General features: G+C 43.9%; 1 protein-coding gene across 12 annotated transcripts in view; it reads right to left on the reverse strand.

Annotated features, from left to right (window-relative positions):
• The window catches only part of nav1b (neuron navigator 1b), a 70,682-nt gene that overhangs the window by 43,781 nt on the left and 866 nt on the right, over positions 1-26,035 (reverse strand). For 9 of the 12 annotated variants that reach the window (XM_056437514.1, XM_056437508.1, XM_056437512.1 and 6 more), the window contains exons 2-4: positions 12,979-13,787; positions 12,707-12,795; positions 31-133 (exon numbers count right to left, since the gene is read on the reverse strand). In XM_056437514.1, the coding sequence (XP_056293489.1) occupies positions 31-133; positions 12,707-12,795; positions 12,979-13,760 (974 nt within the window). In that variant the 5' untranslated portion in view covers positions 13,761-13,787. Of the gene's footprint in view, positions 1-30; positions 134-5,439; positions 6,463-12,706; positions 12,796-12,978; positions 13,788-26,035 lie in introns of those variants that run through there. The other 3 variants (XM_056437513.1, XM_056437510.1, XM_056437509.1) reach the window with 1 other exon arrangement.

The following is a 26,035-nucleotide window of genomic DNA, read 5'->3' on the forward strand; positions in this document are numbered from 1 at the left end:
TATGAGACAATAGAGATAGAAAACACCCACCTATGACTGAGCTGAGAGCCTCGCAGACTCGACATCGTGTCCTCCAAATTCTGGCGGAGGTCAAGGACGTTCTGCACGGTCCGCTTCCTCTGAGACTCGGGGTCTGAGGGTCAGTCAAGCAGAACAAAAAGGTTATGAAACATTTTAGTGTCAGGATGAAACTCAAGGCACACGCTGCTGATCCACGGCAGTTTGTGTGTGCGTATCAACGAGAGAATAAATTCATGCGCGCACAAAATATTCCTGCCGCCACATGCACGTGTCCCGCACTACTTGTGTCTGGACCGATGCGACAGGTGTCGTCTTTGTTGGCACACAGCCAGCGGGTGTATGCTCACATCATTAAGCAGACAAATTTCACTCCACGGGCTCTCACCATGGTAACCTCCCCCACCCCCCACACACACACACTTAACCCTCCTGTTACCTTAGGGTCAATTTGACCCCATTCAATGTTTAACGTCGGTGTTCTTTGGGGTCCATTTGACCCCAGGCTGTTTTTCACTGTGTCAAACATATAAGAAATATCAACTTTTTTATATATTTAAAGGGCTATTTAGGTAGTCAACAAACAAACATAAAGTACCTCACACTTAAACTTGGGAAACAATATTAATTCTAATAATTTTCTGGAGGTTTTAATTGCTGGGGTCAAATTGACCCCGAGGGTAAAATATGTGAGTAAATGTGAAGGTAACAGGAGGGTTAAATACGGAAAAGGTTCCCTCCAACTTCGATGGCCCACCAGGGGGATGCATTTCTGATATTTCGCTTTTTTTCCCCCCTTCCTCTCCGGAGCTTCGGTTTTATCGAGCATTGACTCACAATAACAACAAGCTGAACACCAGCCAGACGGATTTGGCTGCAGGTCAGCGTATCTGGACGGCGCTGCGCGTGCCATCAGCGGGTCGCCACCGCGTCAAATCAATATTACGGCACAATGATGTCGTTGTGCCGGCTGTAACGAATGAGAGAAACCACCCCGTATTAAAACGAGACGGGGCTTTCCAGAGGGGAAGACGTCAGGGGAGCGGGCGTCCAACAATGTGCCGCTCTCATCGGAGGATGTTGAGCTCATTCCCAGGCTGGATGGAGGGCATCAATATCACATGTAAACATTGACACACGGTCTTCATACACACATTCGCTCACGTCCCTTCTTGCCATCTCGCACCAGAGATATAGGAGTCCAATTCTGCACCGAGGCCCGAAGGCTCTTTTATAATAGAGCCATTGATACGTTAGCTGGTTTCAATAGCATCCCAATGCATCACATTTATGGCCTCAACTATAAATGGTCATCCGGAAATGTGTGCACCCAGATAGTAAAACCAGATATATGATTACATAAATATGTACAATATTGACAAGCACAGTATGTTATGGTTTATGAGCCACACTCAATGTTAAATAGTATGCTGTTGGAAGATGTCTGCGCTCAGGTTTTATTAGCTTCTTTGAGCATGCATTCGATAGTGCAACTTTATTTATGTCGTAGACTTTTCTCAGGGCTTCTAAGACCTATTACAAATACAGATGTGATCATCTGGGGAAGTCAATGGCCGCTTCCGAATTCACTCGGCCCTTTATTTACAAACCCATTGCTTCATTCATTATTCACCAACAACGATTTAAACTTATTGGTTTACTCTCTTCTGAGCATTGCAGAGATATTTGTATTAGAATATAATCTAATATGTTGTGGTTTTAAGAACATGAAGCTGACTTTGTTCTGTATTAAATCAAAACTATGACTATTAACAGAGTTTTTTATAAGAAAAGTGCTGCACGCGCCAAATTATAATCATTACAAGTTTAATAGTGCTTTAGTTGCTAGGATCATAATTTGAATAACATAATCTGATATTTTTGCAGTTATCATGCTGAGAGATTCTGTGTAATTATTTGAAACATAATAATTCCGTATAAAATCGTAGTCCTTTCCCCAGGGAGTCTCCGCCTTTCTCTCCCAAGTATACATAGATAAGATAGACTTATATCACAAGCTTCCTGTGATATGGAATAGCAAGGCCAACTCAATAAAATCCAACACTTACTGTATTACCACTGTAGTCCTTAAAAGTCCTCGAGCCTCGGAATAAATCATTTAGTCACAGCACATCCACATCTACCGGCCTCATTCTAATTCTGGCACATTGCTCACTTATTTATGATGAATTCCTGGTAAAGTATTCAAACATGCATCCTGGACACAGAGCAAACATCAGTATCACATCTGTATGTCGGTCTGGCTTCAACCAAAGAAATGTCATTGTCGAACCAACAACTGTCATCGATAAATTGATTAAATCCACAGATCTGAAAGGCTGAGTTTCTCCTCAAAGCATAACAAATATGCACCACTTTAAATCTTGTGTTTATTATAAATGCTTGTAAGTTTCTTGAAAATAAGTCATTCAGGATGAATAAAAGCACGAACTAACTGACTAACAAGATCTCAGTTGACGAAGATCAAAACAACCGACTGATCGAGTGAGAGTTGTTTGCGTTATTCCGTGTGACTGACCGTCCTTTGGCACCCTGCGTTGCCGTGATGTCTCCGGCGCCGAGCCGGAGAACTCGGACAGAACACTAAAGCAGATGTGAATCGGGAAAGAGCGATGGATGACGCCACAGGAAGTGACCTACGTCGACACAGGCGGGCTAAAGTGTTGCGCAATGAATTCTAAAGCGCTCGCAAGGCCTTTCGTTATCAAAAACAAACCCTGTGAAATCAACAATAAAAAGGTCTCGACATGATGCCCAAATTAATTGAGACGTTCGTGCAATTTTAATCCAAATATCCATAAACAAATAAGCGGATTAGTGAGAGGAACGAAAGTCTTTCTTGGCCTTTACGGTTCATTTTAACAGCCTGTGTCATTGGATCAAAAATCAAATCTAGAGCTTTTCTCGAGCGTTTCCAACAATGGCTACCAAGCGATGAGTGAATACAGATGGGGAAATAACCCACAGCGATGTCATCTATGGCTCAACTCGCTCATGCACATTGGGGACTTTTTCGACTGAGGTATTAAAATAGTCAGATGTCATCAGATATTACTCGACTTAGGGACTGTTTTTAAGTTTAAAAGTCTTACGTTGATCTTACTGTTCCCTCAAGAGGCAACATTAATAACCCTCACATACCTGTTTAGCTTAAAATAATGCAATCCATGACCATCATACTCTACTATGATATACTTGGGGGGCATTGCTACGTTTGAGATCCAGTCGGACAGATCACGTACAATCACGATGAAATGAAGATGGCTCGTACGCCGCCGTCTTTTCTACTCTCATCTTCAGCTTCCCATTTATCGCTCTAATGACCTGGAGTCGACGTCATAGGGCATTCGTCCTTTTCAAGAACATTTGATTTGAGGTTAGTCCGTTTCCATTCGTTGCACAGCAGACTTCAGTCAAACAGAAGTTGCAAGTATTTAATGAGATTATCGGAAAACCACAAAATAAAAGCACGAAAGCTCCATTTGATCTGAATCAAGAGATCAATGAGTGTTTGGTGACGCTGTATTTGCTCGTCTTGTGACGAAGACGACGTTCCTCTACTGTACGACAGCCTCGGTGCACAAACCTCCGTGGCGAGTTCAACAGATGAGCCTGTTAACTGCTTAATGTCATGTTGGGAAACAAAGACACGCTCTGTGGTCATAAATAAAAGCATCCTTTCAGCCGTCATATAATGAGATGTGCTGCAGCAACAGAGCACTATATTAAGTCGGCCTCCAATGTATGGCAGGCTATGAATAAATGGATCTATTTATAGTAACAAGGCTGGAAAAAGGTTTGCGACCACTATGAATGCAACACATTAACACATCGTTAAAGATCATTTTCTTCATCTTGCTAATCAATGCAAGTCAATAATCAAGTGTTGTGACCGCTTCCCGCCTTCGCATCAACATGTTTTGTTCCCATTATGGCGGCTGTTTTTCCCTTTCATGAGCACAAAGGCACTTGACTCATCCTAAATGATGTTGAATAATTCATTAAGATAATGAACATCTCTTTTTGAGGAGGGATTACTTTGACTTGGTCTCGAAAGATCACGGAGGGTTACGATGAGGAGAAAAGAGGCATCGGCTCGAGGCCTTCTGCTGCAATTATGATGGAATTTGCTTAAATAAAGCCGGCGTGGGCGAGTTGCCGGATTCTGCAGAGCTTTCAGAAAATGTTGGTTGTGGTTTCACAGCCAAACACTTGTGATGCTGCTGTTCCTGATGTGGTTTACAGTTGGTGGTTGGCTTTAAGTGGGACTAACATGAGTGATATATGTCCATTTGGGCTAATGAGGCATGCATAACAGATTAAAATCACCCCAAATGTGTTCATTAGGATGGGACTGAGAACATGCTCTGTTGCTGATAGTGGAGCAATGGAATGACAAATAATTTAATGGTACATGAGATGCTTGTTAGTGAATAACATGCTTGAACCAGATGTGTGTAGGGATAGGATTGTAGGAATATGAATCAACGCAAAGCTTTAATGCTCTAATCTTTCGGTTTTAAATTGCGACACCTGGTATCAAGTGTCATCAAATACCAACAATATTGACATCCAAAAATGCAGTTTCCTCCATTCAAGAGAGTAATGTTCAGCCTTTCTTTCTACCGAATAGTTATTGAGATACAAGAGATTTAAGGACTAAGAAGTCTAATAAACTGAATTCTCATCGGATCATAACTAGATACAGACAACACCTGCAGCTAAGCAAGCAGGCATGCTTTGATACACAAAGGAAAGAATGATTGAAGTCATCCGAATCCTCGCCATGTGATCAATCCTCGTAGTATTCATCGCGCTCTGCCTCCTGATGGACCTGACCTACACCTCCGGAGAGAAAGACATGTTGCAGCAAACCGGAGCTTTAGAAAGGGGGATCAGTTCGCTGGTAATAATCCCCAAAACCCCTCAGGCGTCTTTTTTGTTCATGCAATCAGCCGGCAACGCCACGATAGCAAGCAAGCAGCGTGTTTCACATTCTCAATGGCCTCAGACACCTGACAACATGCCGGAGGAAAAAGAACAATAGAGCATCGTCGTAGCTTTGGCATTTTGACTTACAGCCGAATGGTCGCTAGGAAACCAAACCGATGCAGCGTTCGATGAAATCATATGAAAGCGGGGCATGCTTTGCAAGCACAACGAGGATGTCTTCTTCTTTTCTTTTTTTCCCTCCCTCAATCGTTGCATTAAATCCGTTCTGTGGGGTAACGCGGCTCTGCAGGAGCCGTGTGGCGGCTGGATCGAAGGGGGCGTGCTGCAGAGAAGCGCTGAGGAATCCCACAAGCGGGCCGTTGGGTTCGTAAGCACATGGCCGCCACACGTACCGGCCTGGTGCTCTTGGAGTGGTACCGGGTATCAAGACCGCTCTGCTGTACTCACCCAACATCTGACTGAAGAGCAGCTGCTCCAGGTCGCCCAGCACCGTCACCACCAGTTCTGGGTCCACCTTCAGGAAGGCCTTGTCTGGCCCTTCCTCGCCCTGGCCTTTGGAACCGGACTCCCCTCCGGCTCCGGCTCCCTGTTTCTTCGCGTTGGCCTTGGCCTTGCTGGAGAGGATCTCGTCGTCCGACTTCCCGTCCTCGGGCGCCTTGCTCAGGGGCTTCACCTCGGCGTAAGGAGCGCGAGGTATGCGGCTCTGCTTGCTCAGAGCCGACGGAGCGGCCAGGGGGCTGAAGGGCTTGGGCTTGCCCTGGAACAGAGAGTGTTCCGATTTGGAGAGGTTTCGAGAGAGCGGGGCGCCGCCTCCGGCGCTGCCGCCGACCCCCGCCGCCTTCGGCTTGCCCATCTTGGTCTGCCCGGCTCCGGGCTTGGCCATGTCATCGCACCACTTGGGCTCGTAGAGGTGCAACTTCTTCTCGGCGTCGGTGAGCACAGCCAGGTTCGTCATGGACCTCTGCTTGCGGAGATTGGAGGACACGGGGAGCCGGCCCTCGGAGCCGCCCGCCCGGTAAACCTTGAGTTCGCTCCTCGGTGTGCCCTGGGGGACTCCGGTCTTTGCCCTCTTCGCTGCCACGCCGAGTCCTTTGCCATCGGCTTGGCCGTATGATTTTGTGCCATCCGTCTTTTCCATCTTCAATTCCCCTTCTCTGCCTTTCACACTATTCCCAAGCATGCCTCCTGCTTGAGGCCATGTCGAAACGCATCAGCGAGGGAGAGAAAGAAAAAAAACGGCATCCGTATCAAACCTTTTTCATTGTGCAAGAACATACAGGGAATCAAAATGCTTCCTCTGAGGCAATCCTGCAGCCTCGTCTTTCTTCCCTCCGTCTCCTTCTCTCCCTCTGTTGCCTCCTTGCAGGCTGCTGCAGTTGCAGCTGTTGCAGTGGCGCCCAGGCACTCCCTTTCTCTCCTTTCCTCCGATTTTTTTTTCTCCACACTCCTCCTCCCTTCAGCACATCCTCCTGCCGCTGAGCCGCGCAGCAGCGGAATGACAGCGGCAGCAGAACGCATCAGCGCTCCCTCCTCCCCCTGCTCTCTGCTGCCTCGACCACGCCTCCCACTTCCCTCCCTCCCTCCCTCCCTCCCACCCATCCTCCTGCCTGCTTCCCTCGTTTTTCCTTCGTTTTAAAAGATGCTTCGCTGTGTCTCAACAGAAGATGTGAAATGCAGGAGAGCGATGAGAATATGATCATCCGTGGAGGAGTTAAAAACCAGGCACCATTCTCCTCCAGCGCAGACCATGTGCTCCCACCATCTCCTCTGATTCCTTTGTTCTTCCCCTCCCCCTCCTTCACCTACAGTGCTCCCTGTTCAATACACTCGACAAGATGCATGATTCCCGTGTCATTAATGTCAACGGATGCACATTCAGATGTGTAATTCCAGGCCACAGCATGAATTATTATCAGTCAAAAATCCCACATGAAACAGCTGGAGCGTCCAGATTATCTCTTGATCCTGTCTGAGCTTCCTTGCGGTATCAATTCCAGATTAACAGATGGATGAATCATATGCTAAGAATCAATAGTGCAATGCTCCAAATGGACAACAGCACTCTTCACAATGAGGACGTAGATGTTAACGGCGAGCGTACTTGTAGTGGTAATGAAAACTGAAAATAATAATAATTGGGTCGTTTTTGTCCACTGTCATGACATTTTCTTTCTAAAAAGAGAAAACTTGGCTTTAAATCCCAAAAGTCTATCAGCCAAATGAGTGACTTAACAGAGAACAACACGTTGTGCCAGGAAGCAAGAAACACACCCAAAACCACACTTTGGAAATATCGTCAAGACAGTTTAAGACACACACACACATGATTTGTTTAATTGAAAATCACATCATTGTCCGGCATTTTTTTATTTTCTTAACATATGAATGTAATCAGAATTTTCAGATATTCCCCTCGGCCGTCTCTCAGGAGGCTCTGCAGCTCCATGGAAACCTCCCTCTGTCATCAGCAGCAGAGCTCTGTTCAAACACAGCTGCCCAGGAAACCTGAACCGTCTCCACGAACTACTGCGATGCAACCCTCTTGCTGTTGTGTGCTCATCGGATAAAAAGTCCTCTTTGAATCCATCGCTGGCGAATACATTTGTGTTCTTATTTTCCTCCCAAGTGACGACTGAGTTGCTCTTCACCACAACACAGCACGGCCGATTACATGCACGATGGTGCTGATCCGCTGGATTTATTTGACCAGTTAGCTACAAAGCCTAGAGGCTCCCGCTCCGATTCCGACAGTGGGCTTCAGCCACACTCCGCTGCTTTTTGTATTGTCTGAGTTTCAGGGCACCTGGGCTGACTGATGGACCAGTGAGGTGGTTTGATCTGGCAATTAGCTTCTGGAAACAATGGCCTGTCTTGTTTCTCCTCATCACGAGCTCCGAGGCTCCCCTGCTGACTCCAGAACAGCCGACCGACCGTACTCACATGATGCATTCAAAAGCGTGGGTATTTTGTGAAAAGAAGTTTTCCTTATGAATCATGTGATAACTATGCTATTCTCATGGGACATCTATGCATAACGTTTGCGGACAGAAAAGATGACAGCTGAGCCATATCCCCCACCCCCCCCTTCTTAATATCAAATAGATCATGAACTAAAATGGCCATCATGGTAAATATACTTATATCAGCAGGTAAAGTAGGCAAATGTTTAAAAAAATGTTGTGGGCTACTTTTAAAGTGGGCCAATGGTTTAAAAGGCTAAACGGTACAAAAGGCTAAAAAAGGGATTAAAAGAAGATTTATTTCTGTTGTAGAGTCCAATTATGGGATAATGTTGAAATGGATGTAAGACTGGTGAACTCCTTTTTGGTTTTCAAGGAAACTATTCATAAAACAATTCTTGAGAGTTATAAATGTGATTAAAAACGTATTTAGATGGAAGATGTATGTGGGAGTATACAGGACTGTCTCAGAAAATTAGAATATTGTGATAAAGTTCTTTATTTTCTGTAATGCAATTAAAAAAACAAAAATGTCATGCATTCTGGATTCATTACAAAACAAATCAACTGAAATATTGCCTTTTTTTTATTTTTTATATTATTTATGGCTTACAGCTAAAAAAAAAAAAAAAAAAAATCTCTCAAATTTTAATATTTCTCAGACCAAGTAAAAAAAAGATTTATAACAGCTGAGTGTTTGTCAAGGCTCAGGAAACCCTTGCAGGTGTTTCGAGTTAATTAGACAATTCAAGTGATTTGTTTAATACCCTACTAGTATACTTTTTCATGATATTCTAATATTTAGAGATAGGATATTGAGTTTTCTTTAGTGTGTAAGCCATAATCAATATTAAAAAAAAAAAAAGGGCAATATTTTTTTTGATGATTAATGAATCCAGAATGTGCATGATTTTTTTTTTTTTTTATTTGCATTACAGAAAATAAAGAACTTCATCACAATATTCTAATTTTCTGAGACAGTCCTGTATATAAATATATTTTGTTTTTTATTTTTTCTTTATTTTCTGATTTAAATTTAGGATAGGAATTTATAAGCATTTTGTGCTTCTACCTATACCTTTTCAGTCTTTCTCTTTTGTATATTATATAGAATAATATTGTATTGTATTTGATTTGATTGACTTAATAAAATACACAAAAACAAAATGAATTAAACAGAAATGTTCATTACACAATACAGTAATTATATTTACACCATGTCAGAATAGACTCAATCCCATGATTCTTTTTTTTTAAATTTCACTACAGATTTCTTTGATCACCCAATCACACATTTTTAAAAGAACGCGTCACACCCAACATCGGGGTCAACCACACCTCCTCATAAGGGGACATGTTTTCAGTTCCTTCCTTTCCCAGAGAAGTTTCCTCAAATCCCTCCTAAATTCTGACCTTAATAGAAGCGTTGAGGCTAGATTATGAGCTCTCGAAGAGAATTCTGTTTGTGAAAACGACCCCATGATTGCAACAACTCCAGAATCCTATCAACTCCACAACTAATGGATGGATTGTTATCACATTCGGTCCACATATTCATTGTCCCCAGAGCATGAATACAGACGACTTTAGTTCTGCCCCGACGTTTCCTCTCGCACCGCATGTTGCTTGTTCTGAGTCAAATGTTCCAGCAACTTAAACATGTTGAAACTCTGAAATCGCCACCACGTCTCAGGAGAGGGGAAGGGTGGAGCTGCATCTTTCATTTGGTCTCTTTCACATCTGGGTCCGATTCCGACTCTCCAACTGGCCAGCTGAGTAATCATGTGCGAATGTGTGTGTGTTTTGTGTGTGTGTGTGCATGGTATGACAGCACAGTTACACAGCTGTCTATTATATATTTCCCCCGGACAGCACGTGTGATCATTTTAGGGCTGCTCAGCTGCGATAAAAGTATCGGATTCAAGAACCTCCACATGTGCTCAGAAGGAGGGAAAACCGCAGAGAGCATCAATGTCGGCCAAAGGATGGTGTTAAAGCCACGTGTGAAGATTGTGTTTGCGGATGATGACCTCGTCATGTGGCAACAGATAGAGATCTAATAGAATCAGTGTGTTGCAGGAATGCCAGCAGCCTGAGGGACGGAGAATGCCCTGAACAGTGATGAGACTTTCTTCATGTCCTGAGAAAATAATCCTTTCGTTATGAACTCAAGCTGCTGGAAGCGAGAGAAGAGGTAAAAACCATCTCGTGTGAACGTTTGAGCGATTCGTTTGTCGTCGGGATCCTGGAGCAGTGAATCCTCCTTTCTGTGAAACTTGAATCATTTTAAAGTGAGATTTCACACCAGAGATCTGAAACAGAGCTCCGGGTTCTGCAGACGTTTCCCACTGAACGCGACCGTCATTAAAACGAGCCGATTTTTCATCTTCCAGATAACTTTGACTTGAAGCTGGATGACACATCTCTCTGTTCTATGGTCAGAAACTGAATGTAAGCGTCCCCCTCCGGTGCGTCCAGACAAGAAGAACTCCCGGACAGCAGGTGAAAGCCGATCCACCCCCCCCCCTCCTCGCCCCTGCGTCTCTTGTCTCGTCTCTCCCTGAGGAGGCTGGCTGGAGGCTCTCACCCCTCGAGGTCATTATGGTCATTAGGAACGCAGCTAGAGGGGTTTCCAATAGCCCGGGTGCAAATACATGAGCTCATTTCTAAAAAAAAAAAAGCCTGCGTGTTTCAGTGATCAGGAGCAACAAATACATCAGACATCCAACTTGACACTGGGAGGCTTTTTGAATCCGCTCAGCTCACAGGACATGTCTGCTCAGCCGACGAGCCATAAAGCCAACGTTAATGCGAGCAACACTGTGCGGTTGACAGATGGAAAATAAAAGACATTACGTTCCACAATAAGACAAGCTCGCTTTAGCATTGTCACCAAATCAATATATACATTTTCTCCAAGTGTTGCGCCGGTCGCAGCCTGAGGTGGCGATATGGGATGAGAGACGATCACTTATGTGAGACTAATTATATTAATAGTTCACGGGGGCAGTGACACTTACTTGTTGCAGCTTGTGTTGCCACCCTGTGGTTTTCAAAGGAAGAGGCATTTAAGGACCAACGCCAGTGATACAAATCTGAAATTCAGATATGAATTTGTGGACACTCTGCAGCCAATCAGAATAGAGTATTCACCCACAACATGGTATTTCACACTTTAATTAGTTTTTATTACAAACCTTTTAGCCACGCTGGCGGCTCTGAAGACGATTTGTGGTTTCAGTTGAAACGTCTTAATAACTATTGAAGGAATTGCCATAAGAATTGGGATGCACAATTCTACATCCTTTCATGTTTTTCTCTGGCGTCATCATCGGTCATGTGTCAGGTGGGTCATGTGTAGTATTTATCCAATCAGCCTCAAGTGCACTTTGTGTTTGGGGCAAATCACCAAATCGTACTAACGCGCTAAACTAAGATGATTAAGATTTTAATAAACAGATATAATACCTGCTGTAAGCCAAATAGAGCGGTTTTATTTGAATTATTTTGTTTGGTGTTCGACAAAAATATTTCACTTATTGGGTTTGAACATGATGAGGCCGCTGTAAAAAACATCTACAAATCTAAAACATGTTGAAGTATAAATGTTGTCTTGTAGTTACAGCGGTTACCCCCGCTGCTTGCTTACTGTAATCAATTATTTAGAGTCGTCTTTAGTGATGTAATCTGTGTCTAATTGGAACTAATTGATTGAAGAGTTGTGGTCGGAACTGCTGACGGTGGATTGGCTTCACTCCGCGAGTTATTCCTCGTTCCTTAGAAATAATAATGAAATATTAACCAAGCAATCAGAGCGTGTGTGTGTGTGTGTGTGTGTGTGTGTACGCACGTCATGTTTGCATGTCCGTCTCTAAGCAACATTGTACATTGCGGGCAGCAGAACTAAACACGTAACTCTTTATGTCCAACGCAGCACTGACAGAAATGACGTAAATATAATCAGGATGGCTCGCCGGAGACCAAAAAAAAGAAGAAGAAACACACTGAAGAAACTCTGCATGAAGAGAGCCAAGGATCTGTGTTTTCCCTTATGCACATAAAGAGAGAAGTGAAGCCCTTCCTGATGCCCGTAACAGGTGTTGCATACATATGAATAGATGGCAGCAGCTCTGGGGAGAACAACTGGCATGAACGGAGCCCAGTGTCGACATTCAGCCGTATTAAAGCGCGGGTGTCACCGGATGCCACATTACACAATTGGAAACAACTGGGTTGTGTGTCACAAAGAGGGGGAGAATAAGTTTAAAGGTTTGCTTGTTCAATGATTTAAGGGACTTTTCCTGACGCTACAGTGGAGGACTGGGACTTTATGAGAACAGAGGCTGAATTTGATTGTAAGCCAATAAAGTGATTACACTTTGTGGAGAGCCTGCTCTTTTCAAGATCCCGGATGATATCGGATAGCATCCTGTTTTATTATTGAGCATCATTGAGTTTCTTTTTACTGGTTGACTGCAACATTTTGCAACCTCTTCAAATGTTAACGCAACCTCTTGTCACATGCATCTTATGTCTGAGCCGAGGTCACCTCTTGTATGTATTTTATGCACTGTAGCTATTTTTATTCAACAAACAAGTGGAAATAAAGACGGGTAATCTGGTGCAACCAACTGTTGTAGATTTATAAAAACACAGGAACATGTTTCTTCTTCTTCTTAAATATCTGGATGCATCAGGTGCGTCGACACTCCCAGGAGGGACACATGAGTGGGAGGAGATTCAAAGAGACTCACCGAGCTCCTCACAGCAGACCTCCATGGAGTCAGAGGAGCAGTCACTGAGCTCATCGAGGGCGGGGCCTGTGTCCTCGTGGACCTGACACCTACAGGAGGAGAAAAACACAGATTCAATTTTGATAAAACGCTACTAAAAGTGGAAGAAAAAACAACAACATGGGAAGCCCTACGGCTGCATCCTATCCAAAGTGCCCTCACAAACAAACAAACTGCAGCCTGTGCAATGCTGCTTATCTTTCCGTCTTAAATAGGGGAAACACTGCCCTCACCTGAACCTGAAGGGAGCGACAGCGGCCATGTTGACTTGTCTCGGCTCGCTCCCTCTGCGTTTCATGTTGAACGTGTCATGAGAAGACTTGGATTTGCCGCTGACCACGCCCCTCTCGGAAGCTCCCAGGTGCTGGTTGGAGATATTCCTCGCCTCTTTTTGGACATCGGCCATCCCGGAGGAAGACACACCCGGCAGCTCATTCCCATTCGCCCCTTTGGCATCAAAGAGACGTCCTCGCCCGTGCCCCTGCTGGACATCGGCAGAGAGCCGGCACAAGGCGTCCCCCTCGGCCGCATTGTCCACACTCTTCAGTCGGTATTTTCCGAAGGTCCAGTTCTTGTTGGCGGTCCTCAAGTGGAGGTCTCGCAACGCCGTCTGGTTCAGCGTGCTGGCCCGGAGGTCCAGCGTGTCTTTGGAGCGCCGGGCTTCCCTCTTGGGTACCTGGGGGCTGCTGTACGCCGAGCAGGTTCCGTCCGTTCGCTCTGTCGCCGCCGGGCTTCTGTGGGAATGCGCGCCGCCTTTTTGCTGCAGCAGGTGGTTCTTCAGAGCGGCGCCTCTCAGCGGCTCCACAGTCGACGCCGCAGATGGAGAGGAGGAAGGCTGTCGCCTGGCGGCGTGCTGACACTGCCCCGTGGGGCTGGGGGTGCCGCCGTATTGTTGTGGTTTGGGTCCCACCTTGGAGAGAGGCATCATACTTCGAGGGAGAGGCAGACTGGAGCCGCCGCCGCCCGCGTCGCTCCGACTCTGAGATATGACTTTGATGTTCACTCCACCGCTCATGGTTGGTGACAGTCACGGGTCTGAGGCCTGGAGATTAAAGAAACAAAAGCTGTAGAACACAAATATATGCTCCAAATACGACATGCCACTATGACAGAATGCAGCATCGGACGAATCGCACTGTTGCAGTTTTACAAACGCAACACAGTGTAAGAACCGAAGAACAAATCATCCAGATTTTGCACATTGAAACACGATTTACTCATAGAATATCATCAGAAAACAGGTCGCTGCCTCTTCATGTAGGATCTTTAATACAAGTGGACTACTGACTGTCCCAAAACATTTAATCTACCCTATACTTTCATAAAACTAGAACGGGCACTCGGTAGAGCGCATACCTTCGCATATCACAAGATTGGGCATTGAATTATGAACATGTTGGCATTAGTTGCATCCCAATTGGATACAAATTGACTGCGCTATGGTAAAAAGAAGATTTTGACCTTTTCATGACCTTGACCTTTGACCCGATCAATCCCAAAATCTAATCAAATGGTCCCCGGATAATAACCAATCATCCCACCCAATTTCATGCTATTCGGTTTAATACTTTTTGATTCATGCGAGTAACACTCATACAAATAAATAAATAAATACACGGCGATCAAAACATAACCTTCCGCATTTTCAATGCGAAGGTAATAATGGTGGTTGAATGAAGATTGTGTGGTGTGCCGATTTCTAAATTGTTAGTGGCGTCCGTCTTTCGCTGGAAAGTGCATGATGGGTAACACGCCAATGACGCCATCATGTCATCTTCAAACCGAAGAACATGCTGTAAAGCAGCTGTGCGTTCCAGGACGTCTGAGAGGTGGTTTCTCACCACAGAGGTAGTGACTGAGCGAGTGGAAAAGAACATCTGAGTGACCAAAACATCTGAAAACCGGACGAGTCACCACTTCGGATTCATCATCTGGCAGAAACACCGAGATCAGCAAAGTGAACACAACTTTCCGGTCAATGTGGTCCAAGTGAAACAGCTGATTTAAGTCTTAAGAAAGAAAAAAAAAAAAAAAAGCATTACGTGGCTGTATTTAACTAAGCAAACGGTGCGACACAAAAATCAATCAAAGCATCGGTTGCCGCTCAAAAAGACGCCATATGTTCCGACAGCTTTTCCTCATGTACCGCCGGTCCTCTCGCCACGACCTCCAGTGGGCGGCGTGCTGTGTCAAGCCAGTGGCGGGCTGAAACTACTTGGCACAAGCAGCAGGAGAAGGGCTCCTTTCAGGCCGTGCCAACACCGGCTGTCCCCACCGCGGCCCTGCAGACTCCACCCCTCCCACGAAGGCATGAAGGTGGGGGCTCCATCGCCTCATCCGCTCATTTAATGCTCATAGCAGATGAATACAATCTAAAAGTATTAGTCAGTGCGTCTCACACGTTTCTGGAACCTCTGAATGCAACATCTGAACGAAACCTACAAGGGAATATTTAAGATGTTGTCCTCTTTTGCTACTTCAAAGTACTTCTTTGCACAATTTATTGTTGTTCTCTACAAACACTGGCAGACATGGACTGTAAATGTGACATGTTGGCCTCGTGTCTGGATAAACACCCGGCAACGGCAACAGAGTCACAGGTGCACACACATGAATAATTAAACCATATGCATATATCAGTGCAGAAGATGAGTGTTGTCAAATAAAAACTGCATTTGATCCCGTCGTGATGCCTTTTCACTGGCGGTTATCGCACGATAATATGAAATCACTGATGACACCATTAAACCAGAGAGGATCTTGTGATGGGATCACACCAGCTGGGATGCCAAACCAGGCCAGGGTGAAGGCTGGCCAATGGTGCCTTCCCACTTCCCAACCCCCCACTTCCCAACCCCCCTGCTCGGACCACACCCTTCTTTTGAGGGGCTCAGGAGGAGGAGCCGGTCAGGTTGAATGATGTCATGTAGTGTACAGCGCTTTGAGTTGTTGAATGACTAGAAGGGCACTATAAAAAATGCCTATTTAACATCTTCAAACACAGACACACACACACACACACTCCTGTGAATCTGAACTGTTTTGTCTCACCCGAGTAAATACGTGTCCAGCATTAGTCCGCCCTGAACACGGAGACAACAGTCCACCGCGGCGCAGACCGGCGTCCTCTCCACGCAGACCAGCAACACTTAACAGTTTGATGCAGTTTACGGTAATACGATTTAGACCCACGTGCTGCTTTCAAGTGAGCTGGGGCAAATCGATGCTGGACGACGACGAGCCAGTGAGAGGGGAAGCTCCATGTCTCCTCTTCTCTCCTGTCTCACACACACACAGACACTTACACATGCACACACACACACTTCAGCTATTGTGAACAGATGTCTTAGTGACTCGTATTTCAAACTTTTTCTGGTGACATTGTGCTTCGTTTCGCCCCCAGGGCTCGTGTGTGAATACGACTTTGAGCTTCTTACGTCAACATGGCAGGCGGCCTTTCAACGAGCCATCAAAGCGTCCAGCTAAAACTGCTCCAGCCCTTAAAGATACTCGCACAAAAACATGTCGGCGAGGGATCACTTCACTCTGGGTGAAGCCTCCAAGAGTCTGACAATAGACTCATAAGACAGCAGGAGAGTCCATTTCCTAAATGGCGGGGACACGTTTTTGGAAGGTAAATTACTTAAAAACATAGCTGATCACATCTGAGGGCCGTCCTCAGGATCGTTATGGGCTTCCGTTATTATTGTTGTGATTCGAGCCAACGATCATCTTTTGAGGCGTCGCCTTGAGAGATTTTAGAAGTTTCCTTTCCCGAGCAGAGGCTCTACGGAGCTGCTGCGTCGGTCTCCAGTTTCTCTCCATTCCAGCCGAGCACCGACAGATAATAGAGTTGAACGAGTGCATCATTATCTACATAATTAAATTTTTTCCTTTCAAGACTTTCGCACTATCTAGTTTTACAAGAGGCCTGATCTAATTGTTATATATAGCAGCGTCAAGTCCCAGATTCCCGATCGGCCCTGCTTCCTGTGTCCTAGAGTGTAACACCCTGTTCTGTTTCTCCTGTGTTCCGTGTCTCCTATGTCTCCTCTGTGTCTCCTGTGTGTCTTCTCTGTCTTGATTGTTTCATTCCCTGCACCTGCCCTCAGCCACTCTTGTCTCGTTACTGTCTGATGTCGTACACCTGTTTCCCCCCCTATATATTGTGTCAGTCTTTCCCTTGTCTGCTGTGGGATTGTCGTCTATAGTTACCTTCGCATTGAAAATGCAGAATGTGATGTTTTGATCGCCGTGTATTTATTTATTTATTTGTATGCGTGTTATTCGCATAACACAAAAAGTATTAAACCGAATCGCATGACATTTGGTGGGATGATTGGTTATTATCCGGGGACCATTTGAATAGATTTTGGGATCGATCGGGTCAAAGGTCAAGGTCATGAAAAGGTCTAAATCTTCTTTTTACCATAGCACGGTCAATTTTTATCCAATTGGCATGCAACTAATGCAAACATTTTCATAATTCAATGCCCAATCTTGTGAAATGCGAAGGTATGCGCTCTACCGAGTGCCCATTCTAGTTTATTTATTTATTTGTATGCGTGTTATTCGCATAACACAAAAAGTATTAAACCGAATCGCATGACATTTGGTGGGATGATTGGTTATTATCCGGGGACCATTTGATTAGATTTTGGGATCGATCAGGTCAAAGGTCATGAAAAGGTCCATCTTCTTTTTACCATAGCACGGTCAATTTGTATCCAATTGGCATGCAACTAATGCCAAAATGTTCATAATTCAATCCCAAATCTTGTGATATGCGAGGGTATGCGCTCTACCGAGTGCCCATTCTAGTTCTGTGTGTTTCTGCTGTAGTCCTGTCTTTCTTGTTAGTGTATATTCTGCCTGTTCTGACCCTGCCTGCCCTGATTGCCGATCCTCTACCTGCCCCTTTTTGGACCTTGTTGTTGTTTTTTAAAACTTTTGCCTCATTAAAGAGCATGAACATTCTCTGTGAAATGGTTTGTTATATTTTTTGGGGGAGTTTTTCCTGATCCGATGTGAGATGCTGGGACAGGGATGTCGTACGTGTACAGATTGTAAAGCCCTCTGAGAATATTTGGAATTTGTGATGTTGAACTTTACAAAATAAACTGAATTGAATTGAAAGGGGGAAAAATAAAGCGTGGCTCTTCTTTCATGTTTGGGCTGGAGGCAAACGGGTCGTGTGACGCCGGTCCAAACTTTGTGCTTCTGTTGTTTGAGACGGCTGGAAGCTGCACTTTGTCGGAGAGCTTTCCCTCCAGCACCACAGCGGTCCAGCTGTTCGGGATACTTTGACAACAACATAGCTGGAAGCTTAAAACCACAGATGTTTTGGTGTATCACATATACCTTTCATATGTGGGGTTTTCCTTTCACCCGTCTGTTTAAATCGAATGCAGTCGACGTATTATCTCAGTCAATCTAGTAATATTACGATGATTTAAAGACAACGCGGCAAATGAAAAAAGCCAAACCAGAATAATGTTCTATTCATGTTTAACACATTTGACATTAATTAAGACATTTTTTAGCGGTGCGGTTCAAGGGATGGCGATGTCACTCACCACTTTGCTTCAGACTGAAGTATCTAACCAACTATTGGATGAAAGGAGTCTGTATAAACACACTCAAGGTCCCCAGAGGACGGACCCTACTGACTTTTTTTGGATTGTGCCACTGCCAGTTTAACTTTCTTTTTCAGTGTAAAATATCTCCACAACTATTGGACGGATTGTCTTTTAGAATTGGGGAAACCCATTACCTGTTACCCTCTGGATGAAACAAAATAACTTAGGTGGTCACCTGACTTTTACTCCAGCTTCATCGATACTTCAGTTTATGACCAAACACCTGCAAAGAAAGTGCTGTACTTTGGGTTTAGTGCTAATTATTGATTACATGCTAAACTAAGATCAGGCGAACATGGTACACAGCATACCTGCTAAACACCAATCACCGAGCTGGAGACATGGCTGCAGACTCTTGGTCTTCTCATTTGTTTTGTTTGACTACATTATAGCCAAAATAAAGTGAAGTCACACAATAAGAGCTGCATCTTTGTAACATGATCCCAGGCATTAGTTTGTCCAGCAGCATGTTTTAAGGGTGTGTTTTCCCGCAATAGAATTCTCTTCTTCCCTAATCGCATCGTCTCTCCCACATCGATAACAGTGCCTCTCCTCTCCTATCGCCCGTTGTAATACCATTACAGCTCTGCAGTGGGCTTCAACTGGGAGTTTCTTTCTGTCTCGTCATCGCCTACAAATGTCACTTCATTCATTTTGTTTGTTTTCCCGTTTGTTGAGCATCGAGATTACGATTAAACCGTTAAAAACTGACATATTGTCTTTTCCCATTAAAGCCCCCTGGACTTTGTGAGATTAGAGAGATTAGAGTGGGTATTTAGGCGGGCGAGTTCATCTGTTGGTCCATAACAGGGATTTATCCCTTATAAGTCACTTTACGTGATTAACTATGGTCAGTAATGCCGTGACATCATCGACACCCAGAATAAATACCTCAGCTTTAGGCGGCTGTGTTTGAAAACACTAAATATCAGAGATAATCCAAGCAAAGTGAAACTATTTTAAAGGGTGAAAAGTCCACATTGGACCAGAATATTGAACACTACTGATGTTACGGTGCATTCAAGGACCTCTGGCCACATCATTGAGTTATGAAATGGCAGGGAATGCATCTCTGATGTGAAACATATGAAAAACAATTGAGTTGACTCTTTCATAAGATTCGGAAGTTGTCTGTTCTTTACAGTATTCACTTCCTGTTGCCAGTAGGCGGCGCTATAACCAGGACTCAGTAATAAAGAACCCTCCATTAACATCATAAAAAATGTATACTCTTCTGTGAAATAAAACCTTCACATCCAGAGGAGAAAAAAGTGAGGCACCATTACAAATAGCATATTAATTATTAATTATTAACACTGTGATTTTATTGATTCGGCTTTCCAGTAATTGTGTCCGTTAAGCCGGAGTACGGACCAATCGGCATCCTGCGCGGAGCCACGAGCCGCTCCGGGCGTGGCCCGGCTGCGAGCGAGGCAACACAGAGGGGGGACTGTGTTCCAAACAACAACAACAACAACAACAACAACGTTAGTGTCGTCACATCGGAACTGGAAAGCATTTCTCCATCCAAAGAAGAGCAGGGAGCGGCGCTGAGGGCTTTTCTCGAACGGAAAGACGTTTTGTACGGTGAGAGTTTGATTGACAGACGGTCTGATCATCGACAAAGACCCGCCCTTTTCCAAACAGTTTCCAATGACGACGTCTTTCTGTGTAACAAACCACCCGGCGGGTCAGGCTATTTGATGGGGTGCCTCGCGCTTCGAATCCGGTACAGAACGTGAACACAGCGGTGAAGCTTGTTCCCTTTTCCCTTTGTGCAGTTTTTGGTTTTTATGTTCTGGACCCCCGCTGGTTTTCCTTCCAACGTAATTTTACGAGCCATTTCACACCTTATCGGACCAGAAACAATAAAGTGCAACGCACCACCTGTGGGTTTGGAAACACACACCGTGCCCTACAGGCTACTCTCTCTTCAAAGTCATGTACGTGTTCTTTTTTATTGCCGGCATTAAATTGAGAAACGAGTAACATTACTACTTGCATTCAGTGCGTTTGCTTTGTTGACTCTGGTTGTTTTGCTTCGAGCGGCTGCACGGACTGATTACCTTCGCATTGAAAATGCGGAAGGTTATGTTTTGATCGCCGTGTATTTATTTGTATGCGTGTTATTCGTATAACAAAAAAAGTTTTCAACCGAATCGCATGAAATTTGGTGGTATGATTGGTTATTATCCGGGGACCATTTGATTAGATGTTGGGATCGATCGGGTCAAAAGTCAAGGTCATGAAAAGGTCAACATCTTCTTGAATCGCATGAAATTTGGTGGGATGATTGGTTATTATCCGGGGACCATTTGATTAGATTTTGGGATCAATCGGGTCAAAGGTCAATGTCAAGGTCATGGAAAGGTCAACATCTTCTTTTTACCATAGCACGGTCAATTTGTATCCAATTGTCATGCAAATAATGCCAAAATGTTCATAATTCAATGCCCAATCTTGTGATATGCGAAGGTATGCGCTCTACTGAGTGCCCGTTCTAGTTCAATCATGCAATGACCCGGTTCTCTTTTTAAAATGAAAAAACAACACAAGCCTGGAGGAGCTGTATTCAACTAACTCAAACTAAGAAGAGGCCTTTTAAACCGAGCAGTGTCCGCAGCCTTAAAGCTGAACCGGCTCAATGAGGCCTTCCACATAAGTGATATTCAAGGTTGCATTGCCATAATAACATCAATTATTTCTTCAAGACACATTGCCCCAGAAGGATGATAAAATGGGATTGTGGGCAGCGCAGGACGTTGTGTTGCGAGCTCTCTGAAGCACCGTGAAACAACTGGCCTCTGCAGCGATGCTGCCGTTACGCAACAGACACAGTTCTGGAGCGCCGTGACGAGGCAGAGTGTGTGCAGTTGTCCGTGGTTCTGCAATGTGGGTCATTGGAACAGGTGGGGGAAGAGAAGTGCGTCGGAAATACACTCGGAGACTCTCCAAACAGCAACGGTACGAGGGATTCAGTCCATGAGGGAGAAAATAAAACACGATTTTCCACTTTCATCCTCGAGGCCTCCAAGAAAAGACGGCAGTGAGTAAAGATGTGCAGCTTTCTGTTTCACTGCGTATAGATGCTGTGAATGTGAATGGTGGCCTACGGGGTACATATAAAGGGCAAAAAACAATATGCGAGTGTTCATTTCTAAAAAGTAAAGTCACAAATTCTCAGGTGAATCATAATTAGTTTATCACGAATTAGCAAATCAAGAAAGCGTTGCAATGATTGGACAGATAACACTAAAAGATGGAACCTAAATTGTTTTGTGTATCGATTACAAAAACAACAAAAAATGTAAACAATAAATGACATATTATATATAGGACTGGGCGATACAAACAAAATAGAATATTAGGATATTATAAATATCAAGTATTTGGTATACAAGATGTTTTGTGATACAGGTCTGATTAAAAAAACACTGTATTGATTTTTAAGTTTACACACAAAGATCAGCCAATATTTCATTGGTAAAAAGCGTCCTTTGTTTGTGTTTGTGTATTTTATTCAGTCAATCAAATCAAATACAATACAATATAATTCTATATAATATACAAAAGAGAAAGACTGAAAAGGTATAGGTAGAAGCAAAAAATGCTTATAAATTCCTATCCTAAATTAAAATCAAAATAAATCAGAAAATTAATATAAAATAAAGAAAAACAACAAACAAAATATATTGATATATACTACCACATACATCTTCCATATAAATACGTTTTTAATCACATTTATAACTCAAGAATTGTTTTATAAATAATTCCCTTGAAAACCAAAAAGGAGTGTATGTACCGCCTGTTTCATATCTATCGTATCGTCAGATTATTGCCAATGCACAACCCTGCTGTGAAATCCTAATCCCATTTCCTAAGAAATATCATTATTTTGGAAATATTTTCTTTATTCCAAATATTTTTAAATGTTTCTCATAAAAAGGGGAGTTTTCCATGCAGTATTTAAAAGTATTCAAATTGATGTTTTGCATATCTTGATCCAAAACCAAAGACGGCTCTCTATGACCCAGACGACCTCTACGTCCTTGTCTACAAACACAACGTCAGTCAGAATGACGGGAGTCCCTCCTTCAGCTGTCACAGTCAAAGTCTCAGTCGTTATGACACATTGAGCATCTGCTCGTCTCGGGAGCCGGCGGAGGAAACAACTCGTGCATTTTCATTACCCATCAAGCCCTTTGAACACCAAAAGACAGAGAAACGTTATCGCACAACAACGTGCAGAGCAGACGTGAATGTTTTCCATTCATTGTGCCATGAACACACCTTCAGCCAGAAGGGGGGGAATTAATTAGCAGAGACAGTTTAAATGGTTGGAGGGAGAACCTGTGTGCATATGGCTCTCAGTGGCCCCACTGAGCTCAGTCTGGAACCCTGCACAACCAAAACTGACCCACGCTCTCCATCTGTCTGCATCATCCACAGCAGACTTCCTTCCAGGAAGAGCGGGATTCCCCGTTGAGTTATTTAATGCACACAAAATACGTCTTAAAAGGAAAACTGGATCCGGGACGATCCAACATGGTGTTAATCATTGAAATGGTGTGGAAACTTTTTTTAAATTAATTGTTAAAAGCAGATTTATTGTCTAACTTGAAAATGCAAATACGTACTGACGATTTTTTTTACTTGAAAACCTACCTCTCACTATAGTTTGGAAATGACTTTGATGAAATAAGTTTCTATTAATTAACCGTCTTTACTTCGACTGTTTTTCTCCCTTCACCCAATTTGCAAAAGGGAGTGGCCTAAATAAGTAAAAATTAATAGACGAGTACAAAAGTAGGCCGTCGACAAATGATCAAATTCAACTATATAAGCCTAATTTAAGTGTTACATATTTAATTTTTTTGGTCATCATCCCTATTTTTCTCACCAGTTGTAGTGGCGCTACGTGGGCGTGAACACACAGCTGTGCAACACCAGCGTTCACATCAAATGCATTTCCTAGAGGAGCAATAACACTGGAGGTTTTGGGTTACAGCAACTTTGTTGGCTTTACTTTTTTACTTCCGTAATGGACCCCGATTTAATAATTCAATATTGAGAACGGATCAAAACTAACCATAAGTCAGAAAAGTTGTCATCGTTAATGAAAAAAATAAATAAAAGCGCCCTTGGATATAAACATTACACATGAAACGCAAAAAAATAAATGAGATTACAGTTTTATTGCCATATAATTCTGTCTCGGTGGAGTTTTGGGTGGGACCGTCCACATCTGGATTTCAATCTTGCGTTCGTCGTCCCTGAAAGTCGCTGAGCCGGTTGAACTTAAATCAGTCAGACGTTCAGAGGAGCAGAGGAGCTCCACTGGGCCGCCGCGTATTGAACTCAACAGTGTCCATATATTACGAAAGGATTCATACAGCCACTGTGTCCAAGTTCATCCAAACAGCGTTATCACCAACAGCCTCCTGTGTCCTTCCATCAGTGTACGCTTCAGATCCCGGAGGGGGGCGGGGCTAAACTTAAATGTCAGTTCTCCAGGGCCGTGCCACGTATCACTCAACAGCCATCAAGACGTTTACGGTGACATTAACTGTGACCTGAAGAAATACCCTAAAGTGGGTTTTCTACATCTCAAGTTATATAACTTATTTCATCCGACTACACTTCAATCAAAGTACGACTCATTATGTATTTTCTTTAGGAAGCCAACGTCAATAATAGATGAAATCATGCATTAAACTAGAACGGGCACAAAGAAGTAAAAAGAAGATGTTGACCTTTTCATGACCTTGACCTTTGACCCGATCGATCCGAAAATCCACTCAAATGGTCCCCGGATAATAACCAATCATCCCACCAAATTTCATGCGATTTGGTTTAATACTTTTTTAGTCATGCGAGTAACACGCATACAAATAAATAAATAAATAAATACACGGCGATCAAAACATAACCTTCCGCATTTTCAATGCGAAAGTAATTATCTATGTCAAATGTGTGTTTGTTTGTTTCTCACACCGCACTTCTAAAAACTAAAGTGTTTTTTTTGACGCACCACTGCACCGGGATGAATCCGTGGTGTAAAGTGTCCGCCCTGAACTGACAGTTGCTACCGAAACTGCAACATGTTTGCCGTCCTCGCCCGCGGCAGCCGTCGCAGACTGAGAACATCAAGACGAGAAGATGAAGCGTGACCTCTGCACAACGAGGGAGGAGTCGCCTTCGCCTCGCGTCGCGTCTTCGCACCTCATCAGACAAATCTCTGTTCGGGAACACTCAAATATTGTATCACAGCCTTTTCGTGAGGAACACGTAAAATATGTATCACGTTTTCCCGAGGCCGTCATTTTGGGTTCGTCAAGGTGAAACATGTCTGCCACTGGAGCGTGTCTGTGGACAAGCCTTTCCAAACCACACACACATACACACACAGACACACACACACACATGAACAAACACAAAGAGACGGTTTGGATTCAGAACAGAGACGTGGCATTCACAAGGGAACAGAAATCATCCTTTGAACATGATGCTCTCCCGCATTCGAGAACATCCCGTCAGAAAATCACTGTGTGTGTGCGTGCGTGCGCTATAATATTATAATCATCATATTTGCGTTGATGATATGTGTAATTTAAAGTCAGCGATAGGTTTTTACTGCGCAGTCGTTCAACGTAACCACAGAGCTCTCAGTGGCACGTCTCTGATGAGAAGGAGCGTGGGCGGAGCTTGAGGAAGTGTTTTGGGGAAATGTTGCAGGACGTTGACAGGAGAGAAAGTTTTGCCCTCAGCAGCATTTTGCCACCGCCATAAGAGTCGCCGTCTTCCCACCAGATACTATTCCTGTGTCTTTTTACCATAATCCAGAGTGACATTGAAGTGAAGTTCAAAAGTGCATGCAAGTTACACACACACACACACACACACACACACACACACGCTGCTTTATTGGCAATGACATCACCCGCCATTAGTGGTATCCCCAGAGACACGCATGGACTCCCTATCTAGAAATTGAATTACGTTATGGTCTGTATTTTGTGCATTGTGAGTGCGGAGGCCTGAGTGTGGAACTATAGTGGAGCCACCAGAACGCGTTGTCGTGGGTCCTGAGGAATATCTGCTGCATGGATTATTTTAAGTGGCACTCATGGACTCCAGGGATCCTCTCAAAACGTTCCCCTCAAGATTATGTTTTGGCCACTTGGGGGCAGCGGAACAAGCTGTAGACATTATTTAAATATATATTACGTTGAATGAAATCCAACATGCACGCTGCTTTCAGCTCCGTTTTGGTCTCCACCAACCTGGGAATGAAATATCGGCCTCTTTGGCTGTCGAGATGCGATATGTTCACCACCTTCATCGGTCTACCAGTTGGTGCGGGGCAGGTAGCGTACGATGTTTTTTTCAGAGCTTTTTTTGCCTGAAAACAAAGCTGCGAGTTGCGTTTACTAAACGACACTAAAGTGAACGGTGAAATAAAAACTAAATGAGTTGCGGGCCGGAAAACCGAAACAAGGAGCTGAATGAGCCTAAAGCACGGAGAGCAGCTGCAGATTCGGGTTCTTCTCATTACGTTGTGATGTGAACCGTTCATTTAACATATTGCTTAGTGCATGGTAGGGTGAATAAAAGTCGTATTTTATTGAAAATTGTACATTGACAAATA

Source organism: Pseudoliparis swirei, chromosome 18, assembly GCF_029220125.1.
Source record: "Pseudoliparis swirei isolate HS2019 ecotype Mariana Trench chromosome 18, NWPU_hadal_v1, whole genome shotgun sequence".
Taxonomy (NCBI): Eukaryota; Metazoa; Chordata; class Actinopteri; order Perciformes; family Liparidae; genus Pseudoliparis; species Pseudoliparis swirei.